Genomic DNA, 10,764 nt, shown 5'->3' with positions numbered 1-10,764 from the left:
CAGGAATGGGCTAGGAGATGGGGCCTTCCCAGGAGTCGGAGCCCAGCCAAGTGAGGGCACCTGGGGTCCTAGGAAGGAGGGAGGGGGAGGGCAGAAACTTGATTTCCTGGGGGAGAATAAGGGCTGGGAGGGGTCCACATTGCATGTGGCTCAGTTCTTCTTTCCCCAGGCTTAGGAGGGGGCATGAAACCTCAGAAACCAGGTGAGACAGAGACCCTGCCCTTCCGTCCCACCATCTTAATTCTGTCCCTGTCCATCCCTGTCCTTGTCCCCATCCCAAGTCCTCCCCCAGTCCACTGCTCACATATGGCTTTTCCTCTCCAGGACAGGGCATGGGCCATGGCCTGGGGGCCCAGCCAGGTGAGGGTGGCTAGGGCCCAGGCTGCTGGGGGAGGGAGAGGTCACTGCTGGCCACCACTCTGGGCTCCTAACAGGGGGCCTCTTAGAGGCTCACTCATTCCACCAACTTTCCCAAGTGCCTGCCTGAGCCCGACCTTGGCTGCACACTGCAGACCGAGTCGGTCAACCCTGACCTGGCTGCAGACCCGCTGGGCCCAGTGCCCAAGCCGGGACCCCCAGGTGCTGTTGCAGGCTGTGGTCAGGACTGGGGGGCAATCCACCAGAGGTGGAAAGCCAGAGGACACAGCCCGAGGCTGGAGGCCTTGGGGGACTTGGACCTGGCAGTGGGACACACCTTTGTGGTTTTAAGCAGGGAGCAAAAGACCTTGTCTACCTGGAGTAGGCAGGGGTTGGAGAACTTGGGGAGGAGTCTGCTGGCGTTTCTGGGCGGGGGGGGTGGGCTGGGGTCCTGGCATCCAGAGTGGGAGCAGGGAGGAGCAAGGGTGTTAAAACCCCAGGAATCTCCTGGGCCAGAGGGATGGAGGAAGGCTGGATCTGGGATCCCATCTCTCAACCGCCTCAGTCTCCCCAGCCCTTTTCCTATCACAGGTCCCCCCAGTGAGCTCCCCACCCCTCTTGTGAACCTAGCTAGGTTGAATGGAGGGATGTGGAAGAGGAGGGCAGGGGTCCAGGTAGGCGGGGAGGCTGGGGCTCACTCTCACTTCAGTGCCATCCAGATTTCCTGTGTCACACCCACCCCCCCTTAGGTCTCGCAGCTCTAAATGGCTTTGGACCAGGTAGAGAGGGGACCGGGGCTGAGTTGGGGGGGGGGTGGAGACCCAAAGGTGGGGGTTTCTGGAAAGGAAAACCCCAGAAGCTAGGTGAGCCATGCTCTGCTCTGTTGGGCTCTGTCTGTCATCTCTGCATCTGTGCTCCTGATCTCTCAGGAGTCCTGAGACTACTGATCTCGCCTGAGTCCCTGATCTCTCCTCAGGCCTCTTGCTCTGTCTCCCCAGGGTTTGGGACCGGGAATGGAGCCCAGCCGGGTGCGACCCCAGAGCTCTAGGGGTGCAGGGCTCACCGAGGGGGTGGCTGATGCAGGGGTGGAGGTGCTGTCCCTAGCTCTGAGGGGACGGGGATCCGGGTGGACTCACTGGACAGTCTCCTTCTCTTCCCCAGGCCTCGGAGGACTGAAATCTCAGAAGCCAGGTGAGACCCGCCCTCCCATCTGGCGTCACACAACAAATACTCCTTCAACAAACATCCCCAGGGCAGCCCAGCCAGGTGGGGTGGCAGGCCTTCCCGAGCCTGGGCAGCAGGAGGAGGCAGGCAGGAAAGAAGTGTGAATGTAACGGGGGCACATTCTGGGGAGGTGGAGGCAGAGGCGGGGGCCCACTGGCCGTGCCCCACTGAAAATCTTGAGCTGCATCATCTGAGAGACAGAGGACCAGAGAGGGTACAGGCTCTGGAAATGGCTGGGGGCCAAGGAGGCGGGAGCTCATGCCCAGAGCAGAGCATGTGGTTGGTGAGGGGACGTCAAGGTGTCCACCTTCCTAGCTGGTTGGTGTGGGTGGTGGTGGTGACACCAACCAGATGGGACCCAGGCAGCTGGGATGGCGTTCAGGCTCCACAGGGAGGCTGGACTCCAGGAGGAGGCCGACGGCCCGGCTGGGGGTGGGGTGGTGGGGGAGAGCTAAAGGACCTTTCTTTGTGCAGGGGCCTCAGAGAGGCTGTACCCAGAGCCCCTGTCTCTTGCCCCCAGGCCCTGCAGCTCAAAATGGCTATGTAGCAGGTAGGGGTGGGCCTGCTTGGAGATGCTAGGGAGGTCCAGGGATGGGGCCAGGAGCCCTAACCTGCCCCCTGTCTCCCCACCAGGCTTCGGAGCCAGTGTGAGACCCCAGAAGCCAAGTGAGCCTTATCCGGGCATGTCTCTCCACCTCCCCCCAAACCCTAATCTCCCCTCCCCCTATTCACACACCTGTCTCCATCTGTCCCCCCAGGATTTGGGAATAGCTACGGGCTGGGAGCCCAGCCAGGTGAGACTGGTGGGCTCTGGGGTGTGGTCCACATCTAGGCACTCTCCCATCTCCCAGGCCTTCAAGAGGCAGGACTGGTGAAGGATTAAGAGGGGGTCAGGGAGAGCCTCCAGGGTTCTGGCTTGGCTCTGTATGGGGGATCACAAATCCTTGCCTCTAACTTAGCCAGGGTCCCCAACCCCCTGCTCATCCCTCCATCCCTCACAGGCCCCCCAGCTCAGAACTGAGGGGTTGGGAGAAGCTGGAGGCTGGGCGAGGAGAAGAGAGGAGGGGGCGAGGTGGTCCCCACCCAGACTCTCTTCTGAGGGTCCTCTCCTGGGCTCCTTGGAGAGGGCAGAGTTGGTAATGGAATGCAGCAGAGGAGGCTCCAAGTTTTCTGGTCCCTAAACTGGGAGGAAAGGGAAGCCCAGTTTCTGGCCTCCTGTGTTCCTCAACCTCTCCACACACCCCTACCTCCTGCCCATCCCCACAGGGTCTGCGGTTCCCATCGGCTACGGACCAGGTACAGGAGTGGGTGCTGGGGGCAGATGCCAGGGTTCTGGAGGAGAGGCTCAGAGGGGGGTCATGGGTCCCTTACCTGCTCCCATCTCTTTCTTCTCCAGGCATTGCTGAGGCCATGAAGCCTCAGAAGCCAGGTAAACCCTCCCTTTCTCTCTTACCACCCTGTGATATTGTGATTTATAAGAAATATGTATGTTTAATCTTCCTCACATTCCTGGCACTGTGCTCCTGAAAGCGTTGGAATTTCCTGGAGAGAGAAGAGAGAGAGAGAGAGAGAGAGAGAGAGAAGGAGGGAGGGAGGGAGAGGGATATGTCTTTTGTTATGTTAATGAGGTAACTTTTGGAAAGCCCCTAAGTCATCTGAGGGTGGGGGCTGGTTGCCAGGAGAAGCAACCATGTGATTGGAGGGTTGGAACTTTGAGTCCCACTCCATGACCTCCAGGGAGGGGAGAGGGGCTGGAGGTCAGTCACCACTGGTCAATGATTTAATCAATCATGCCTATGTAATGAAGCCTCCATAAAACCCCAAAAGAACAGGATTTGGAGAGCTTCTGGGCTGGTGAACACCTGGAAGTGCTGGGAGGGTGGCTCTTTGTGCCTTCCCACATGCCTTGTCCCTTGCATCTCTTTTAACTGGCTGTTCCTGAGTTATATCCTTTTATAATAAATCAATTATCTAGTAAGTAAAATGTTTCCCTGAGTTCTGTGAGCCGCTCTAGCAAATTAATCAAACCCAAGGAGGAGGGGGTGGTGGGAATCTCTGATCTACAACCAATTGGTCAGAAGCACAGGTGACAACTTAGACTGGAAATTGGTGCCTGAAATGTGGGGTGGGGGTGGGGGGAGAAGTCTGAGCCTTTGACCTGTGGGATCTGATGCTGTCTCCAGGTAGACAGTGTCGGACTTGAGTTAAATTGTAGGACACCCAGATGGTGTCTGAGAATTGCTTGGTGGTGTTGGAAAAACCCCAGAATTGGACTTGGTGTCAGAATTGGACGCCCCACTTCTCTTACCCCCAGAAACTGTCTACTCCCCCCACTTTATTCTTCCTCATAACCCCCACTCTGTCTCCCCAGTTTATAGGAATGGGCTGGGAGTTGGAGCCTTCCCAGGTGAAGGGACCCAGCCAGGTGAGGGGGGCAGGGCCCTGCAGTTCTGCGAGGTGGGGAAGAGGGGGCACAGGGCGCACTGGGCAAAGAGGAAGAGAAGGGGCAGGGTGGGGTCCACCTGTCACTCAGCCTCTGTCTGTCTCTCCCCAGGCCTGGGAGGGGGCTTGAGCCCTCCGAAGCCAGGTGAGTCCATCCCTGCCTCCCTTCTGCCCCTTCTGAAGTCTCCCCCACCCAGCCCTGCCCTCATGCCCACACTTCCTCCCAGGATACATGCCAGGGAATGGGCTGCAGCTCCCTCCAGGTGAGCTCAGTGGTGGCCTCAGTAGGGGAGACAGAGGGCTCCTTTCTGGGGAAGGGCTGATCGGGTCTGAGACAGCCTCTGTCTCTCCTGCAGGTCTGGGAGGGGGTTTGAAACCTCAGAAGCCAGGTGAGCCAGAGCCCTCCCCATCCCTGTCCCGCACCGCCTCCTGCTGTCCTTCCAGAACCCCCCTGCCCAATACTGTCCCTCACATCCCTGCTTTTCCTCTCCCGGATACGGCAATGGCAATGGGCTGGGGGCCCAGCCAGGTGAGGGGGCAAGGAACAGAGGGAAGTGGGGGGATATTGCTGGAAGGTGGAGGGCAAGGTGGGCAATAGCAGGAACCACATCAGGTGGCTGAGTCACCTTGTCCCCAGAGCAGATTGTGGCCCGTGGGAGCTGGGCTTTTTCTGGCCTGGCCACTGTCTCCCCTGGAAGGTGTGTCTGCCCTAGAAGCCACCACAGGCGGGTGGCTTGGCCATGTGGAGGCCAGGAGGGCAGCCTGGGGGCGGCACTGGCCTGGGCTCACTGCCCCCTCCCTTCCTCCCCATCTAGGTCCCTGCAGTGGTGGGGTCCCTCTGTGGCTTCTTGCCAGGCCTCCCACTCCAGGGATCCCTTCTGATAAAGCAGGTGGCTGGGGCCTGAAATCCCAGGCCCCTCCCCCAGTGCAGAACAGCAAGTTCCCAGGTCAGTGTGGATGAGGGACCTGAGGGGCCCTGGTGGGTACCTGGTCCCAGGAGGGGCTGGGCCTGGCTGGGCCACTCAGAATCCCCCAGGCCTTATCTCCAGCAAGTCAGTGAGGAAAAGCCTGAACTCTGGCCCTGAGACCCCACATGACCCCCGATATGACAGCTCCCCCAGCCCCTTCCCCCATGGCAGTCTGCAGCATTCCACACCTGCCCCACCCTGGGCTCACTCCTGTCCCCTGGCTTTCCTTCTAGTACCTACTCCAGCCATCCAGTGGGGGCCGAAACCTCAGGAAGCAGGTGTGCATCTGCCTTCCCTGCCCCACCCCATGCCAGATCAGATCATTCCTCCATCTCCCTTGTTCCCTGGGTCATCTCAGGTGTTCAGGCACCTTAAGGCCAGGAAGTCACTCTCTGAGTCTACCCTTGGTATCTCTTGCTGCTTTCTTATCTCATTTCTTCTGGTTCCATTCCCTGTGGATGAGGAGAGTCCCTTCCTCCTCAGAGTCTGGAAGGTCCATACTGGGCCCCCAAGGAGTTCGGGAAAGTCTGGGTCCTCCCTGCTCATCTCCATTCCCCTCACAGGGTACCAGCCTCTGAATGGCTACAGACCAGGAGCAGAACTGGGTGAGGAGGCCCTTCGCCTGAGTTCTCCCTCCTCTCCCCTTCAACAGCATAGGAAGCAGGGAGGTGAAACCGGCTATCCCTGACCCCTGTTTCCTCTCCCCCAGGCTTTGGTGGTGGCCTCAAGCCCCAGAAAGTCGGTGAGCCCCCGGGTCCCCATCTTGGGCATGAGCTATGTCTCCCTCACAGTGAGTGCTCCTTGTCTGTTTGTCAGTCCCTGTCCTTAACCACCTAGCGATTATGTACTATGCACTGGACCACAGTGGTGGCCAGAGCCAGGGGGATTCCCCGTCTCAGGTGAGGGCAGAGTGACAGACTCAGCAGGCAGAAAGGGAAGTGCCCAGAGGGAGGGAGGGACAGCTTCCAGAAGGTGGGCTCCACTGGGTTAGCTGGATGATGGTGGGGGATTATGGGAGGTCCTCTCTAGGCTGCCTCTGAGTCAGTCTGTCTGTCTGCCCCTCCCTGTCCATGAGCAGGTCACCCTGGCCCCCCCAGTGCTGCCCCCGCCCCATTCCAACCAGCCCCTCTCCCACCGCTGTCCTACAGGTTTTGGTTACAGGAATGGTGGTCTGGGAGCCAGGGTCTTCCCTGAGACCCACGCACAGCCAGGTGCCTGGGGCTGCTGGGTAGGGTGGGGTGGGGGTTTCTGGGCTCAGGGGCTGCTCCTGCCTCTGACCTTCCCTTTCCTTCTCCAGGGTTCCCTGGGACTGATGGCTTTTGGAATGGTGAGTTGGACCCAGGGGACACCGTGCAGGGGAAGGGATGTCCAGGGGCGGGGCAGGAGTCAGCTGGGTCTCTTGCAGGGTATTGAGAGGCAGCAGTTGTGCACCCCAATGTGGCTGCTTCAGCCCCTGGAGGAAATGGTAAGAAACATTGGGGGAGCAGAGGGAACCCTAGCAAGGGTGGTGGGGACCAGGCTGAGTGGGTGAGGGACTCTGAGACCCTGGAAGGACTGGGGCATCCTGAATGTCCAGCTCCGGTCGGCAGAGTCCCAAGCCGGCTCTCCTCCTTCAAGTCAGGCCGGGGCCCCGAGGGGCTCTCCCTGGCCCTCCCTCCAGCCCTGGGGGGTCAACTTGAGGCCTAGATATGGGACCAGAGGTGCATATCCAGAGGTCAGGAGCCAGCCAGGTAATGGGGTGTGTGGGAACGTGTCATCAGGGGTCGGGTGGCTGTGGAGAACTGGGCTCTGGGCCCTGGGCCTAGCCATACAGCCCACCTTATAGCCCTGCAGAGATGGAGGGAGGGCACTCCTGGTGGAGGGAGTAGCAGGGGGACAGGAGGGACTCAGTGTTCTCACCTCTGCCCCTCCCCCCAGGGCCCTATGGGCAGCTGAGGCCAGAGCTGGGCCCTGGGCCCTTAGGTGAGTGGGGGTCTCCCAGGGCCTGGGGCAAAGCTGGGGTGGGTAGGAGGACTGCGAAGTCCTCTGGTGACTGGGGTGCCCTGGCTTGTCTGTGTGCCTTAGGGGGCCCTGAGGTGAAGCGAGGCAGCAATGGCCTAATGGGAAATGGCTATGGAGGAATCCCATGCCACCATTGTGGCCCCTCCAGGCTGCACTGGGGGACACCCCCAGCCCTTGGGGGGGACATATAGCCAGCTCTCAGGCTACCTGTGTGTGTCTGCTGGGTGACTGGCCTCAGAGGCCAGGGGAGGGAGAGGACTCATGTCCCCCAGGAAGTGAGGAGGGAGACAGGGCTCACCACGGCCCTGCTCTGCCTCTTCCCAGGCTGCTGCCCTCTTGGGAAATGCTGAGCACCAGAGCAGATTTACTGCCCACTCTGAGCTCCTCTGTATCAGAGCCTGGTCTGCCAGGCGAGGCTGGCCAGACCCTCGGGCTTGGCCTCTGGCCTGGGGTCTCCTGTGGGCTGGAACTATCAATAAAGGCAATGTGCTTCCCTGTTTGCCTCTGTGTGCTGTGTGCAGGGGATCACTGGCTGGGTTGGGGGCCCCTTATTCATTCCTTCAACAAACATCAACACAGCTGTGTGGCAGGGGCTGTGCTCCAGATGGGAGAGATGTGAGAACTCAGGCCTGCCCTTGGGGAGGGGGGCATCACGTGGTCACAATCTGGAGATGGAGCCATGTCCAAGTTAGGGGACTTGTGTGTCATTTGTGTTTTAATTTATAATTAACTTATTAAAATGATCCAACTAAAAATCTCATTTTCCTTAAGCCATTATACTTGCTTCCAGACCTCATTGTATTGATTGACCTTATAATTTGGATGTAAAACTCACTTCACATTCTTTGATTAGTACTCAATTAGATTATAAATTTGACAAATCAGCTTGTCCCTAAATATTTAGCATGCTTTACAAGCCTGATTAATTCAATTCCCTTAGACACTTCAAATAATTACACACATAATCTACTTGATCTCTTAACAGGGTGAGGGGGTGGCTTATGTGTGTACAAATCCAAGCAGCAACTTCTTCCTTAGCACTTAAGGGGCTTTTGGAAATGAGCCCCTCTTGGAAATGAATAAATCAGACATTTAATATCTCATGACTGAATACTTTCAAACATTTTAAAAAGCCAGTTACTAATGCAATGTCAGTAATCAGTGCTACTGGATTGCTTCGTTTTCTCATCCCGTGATTATAAGTTTAATCACCCAGAAATGTGGAAGCAAATTACTCTCCTAAGGCTGGGTCCAGAATGGTGGTTGCACAATTGGGGATTGATCTGCTATTCTGAACTTTGACCAAGGGCTTGGCTAGTCCTGGAACCAGTCTCGTTGAGCCTCTCTTCTGAGCTGTGCCTTCCCAAGCCTACACCTTTTGCAATCTGGTGAAGTTTTGTCTTAACTGAAGAATTCCAGCTGAATAGAGTTAATGGGATTTGGCACCCTATGAGGAACTCAGCTTGTCTTTCTGTGGCCTGATTTAGGATAACAAGTGTAGACCAAAATCTGACTGCAGTATGCACAAGGTTTTGGGTTGAACAACCTTGAGGAGGTTGTGTAAACATTATTGGAATTCCAGACTGATTTCTCTTAGCCTACCTCATTTAATTTGCTCTATTTGAGAATCATTATAGACTTTTGCTTTTTAACAGAAGTATTGATTCTTTAAAAATATAATCTTGGGCTTCCCTGGTGGCGCAGTGGTTGAGAGTCCGCCTGCCAATGCAGGGGACACAGGTTCAAGCCCTGGTTCTGGAAGATCCCACATGCTGCGAGCGGCTAGGCTCGTGCGCCACAGCTGTTGAGCCTGTGCTCTGGAGCCCGTGAGCCACAACTGCTGAGCCCACATACTGCAACTGCTGAAGCCCGCGCACCTGGAGCCTGTGTTCCACAGCAAGAGAGGTCACAGCGGTGGAAGGCCCACGCACCACAACAAAGAGTGGCCCCTGCTCTCCGCAGCTGGAGAGGGCCCGTGGACAGCAATGAAGACCCAACACAGCCAAAAATAAATTAAATAAATAAATTTATTAAAAATAAATAAATCCTGGATGCCATTTTTTTTTTGTCATTTCTTTAAAAAAAAAATCATCTTGTGTTTCTCTGACCTGAGGTGTGGAATAACCCACATCATCTCTTTACTGGAGAACAGGATTAAGAGGAGCATTTGGGCACAGGGGCCACAGAGCAGACTGTCTCAGTGAGGGCAGTGGATGATATCCTTTCTAACCCACTGAGAAATGTTCTAATATTGTTTTTTTTTAATTAATTAATTTTATTTTTGGCCGCACTGGGTATTCATTGTTGCATCCGGGCTTTCTCTAGTTGCGGCAAATGGGGGCTACTCTTTGTTGCGGTGCACGGCGTCTCATTGCGGTGGCTTCTCTTGTTGCGGAGCAAGGGCTCTAGGCGCGCCAGCTTCCGTAGTTGTGGGTAGTTGTGGCTTGCATGCTCTAGAGAGCAGGCTCAGTAGTTGTGGCGCCCGGGCTTAGTTGCTCCACGACATGTGGGATCTTCCTGGACCAGGGCTCTAACCCGTGTGCCCTATATGCACAGGCGGATTCTTAACCACTGTGCCACCATGGAAGCCCTCTAATATATACATTTTTTTAATTAATTAATTTATTTATTTTTGGCTGCATTGGGTCTTTGTTGCTGTGAATGGGCTTTCTCTAGTTGCGGCGAGCAGGGGCTACTCTTTGTTCTGGTGCACAGGCTTCTCATTGTGGTGGCTTCTCTTGTTGTGGAGCACAGGCTCTAGACGCATGGGCTTCAGTAGTTGTGGCACACGGGCTCAGTAGTTGTGGCTCGCGGGCTCTAGAGAGCAGGCTCAGTAGCTGTAGTGCAGGGGCTTATTTGCTCCGTGGCATGTGGGATCTTCCAGCACCAGCGCTCGAACCCGTGTCTCCTGCATTGCCAGGCCGATTCTTAACCACTGTGCTACCAGAGAAGCCCTCTAATACGTTTTAATAAATATTTCTATATTCCAATTTTAAATAGATTGACCATTTCTCATTTTTTCGTGATTGTCACCCATCTGTGTTGTTTACAACCGTTCTTAACGTTAACACAAATGCTGCACGTCAAGCTTTGCTTTGGAATTGATATCGTTTCATCTTTTCTGTAAGATCATTCATTGGGAATTTGCGTAGATCTTGACCTACACCAGGAGCATCATTCCAGAATCCCTAAGGGCAAACCGCCCCCCCCAAAAAAGAGATCCATACACTCTCCTCATTGGCTGTCGTAGGGAGGGCGGGGGGGCTGTAGAGGGGGCTGCGTGGCTAAATGGACCCTCAGGCCAGTTGGGGGCGCCCACTGCACACGCAGAGCCTGGCCTCAGGGATGGTGAGGGGTGGAGCCTGCGGCGACTCAGAATACTGTGATTGGCTGGAACTGAGGGAGGGGCGGGAAGAAGAACTTGACAGAGAGTGCTGCTGCCTCTGATTGGCTTCCAGTGACAGCTCGTGCCAGCCGGCGGGAGAAACGCATAGGTCGCCGGCGTATTGGCCTTTGATTGGGTGGAGCGCGGTGGCGCCGGCTCCGATTGGCTGTGTCTCTCGCAGGGCGGTGCGTGGGCACCTGTTGGAGAAACAAGGCCTCCGCGGGCTGTGCGCGCGCGGCCCTGGCGCGGCGGTGGTGGCCAAGCTGGCGTCCCGGCTTCCTCGCTCCCGCTCGCATCCGCGGCTGGCCCGCGCCCGCGTCCACTCGCGGTTAGGCCGGGCCCGCGCATCTCTATCCCTGACCCCACCGCCTGCTCCGTCCCTGCCGC

At 56.7% G+C, this 10,764-nt stretch overlaps 1 protein-coding gene across 1 annotated transcript in view; it reads left to right on the top strand.

Moving 5' to 3' along the window:
- The window catches only part of GREP1 (glycine rich extracellular protein 1), a 26,288-nt gene that overhangs the window by 14,582 nt on the left and 942 nt on the right, over positions 1 to 10,764 (top strand). Inside the window, exons 13-32 of the mRNA XM_007453658.1 lie at positions 325 to 360; positions 1,356 to 1,385; positions 1,519 to 1,548; positions 2,102 to 2,131; positions 2,215 to 2,247; positions 2,340 to 2,375; positions 2,848 to 2,877; positions 2,978 to 3,010; positions 3,953 to 4,006; positions 4,136 to 4,168; positions 4,251 to 4,286; positions 4,380 to 4,412; positions 5,555 to 5,596; positions 5,701 to 5,733; positions 5,829 to 5,890; positions 6,070 to 6,202; positions 6,289 to 6,318; positions 6,909 to 6,953; positions 7,056 to 7,071; positions 10,559 to 10,705. Of these exons, the coding sequence (XP_007453720.1) occupies positions 325 to 360; positions 1,356 to 1,385; positions 1,519 to 1,548; positions 2,102 to 2,131; positions 2,215 to 2,247; positions 2,340 to 2,375; positions 2,848 to 2,877; positions 2,978 to 3,010; positions 3,953 to 4,006; positions 4,136 to 4,168; positions 4,251 to 4,286; positions 4,380 to 4,412; positions 5,555 to 5,596; positions 5,701 to 5,733; positions 5,829 to 5,890; positions 6,070 to 6,202; positions 6,289 to 6,318; positions 6,909 to 6,953; positions 7,056 to 7,071; positions 10,559 to 10,705 (922 nt within the window). The remainder of the gene's footprint in view (positions 1 to 324; positions 361 to 1,355; positions 1,386 to 1,518; positions 1,549 to 2,101; positions 2,132 to 2,214; positions 2,248 to 2,339; positions 2,376 to 2,847; positions 2,878 to 2,977; positions 3,011 to 3,952; positions 4,007 to 4,135; positions 4,169 to 4,250; positions 4,287 to 4,379; positions 4,413 to 5,554; positions 5,597 to 5,700; positions 5,734 to 5,828; positions 5,891 to 6,069; positions 6,203 to 6,288; positions 6,319 to 6,908; positions 6,954 to 7,055; positions 7,072 to 10,558; positions 10,706 to 10,764) is intronic.

The sequence above is a fragment of the Lipotes vexillifer genome, unplaced genomic scaffold (genome assembly GCF_000442215.2).
Source record: "Lipotes vexillifer unplaced genomic scaffold, Lipotes_vexillifer_v1.1 scaffold914, whole genome shotgun sequence".
Classification (NCBI taxonomy): Eukaryota; Metazoa; Chordata; class Mammalia; order Artiodactyla; family Lipotidae; genus Lipotes; species Lipotes vexillifer.
Note: the sequence above shows the minus strand (reverse complement) of the source record. Positions and strands in the feature narration are given on the sequence as shown.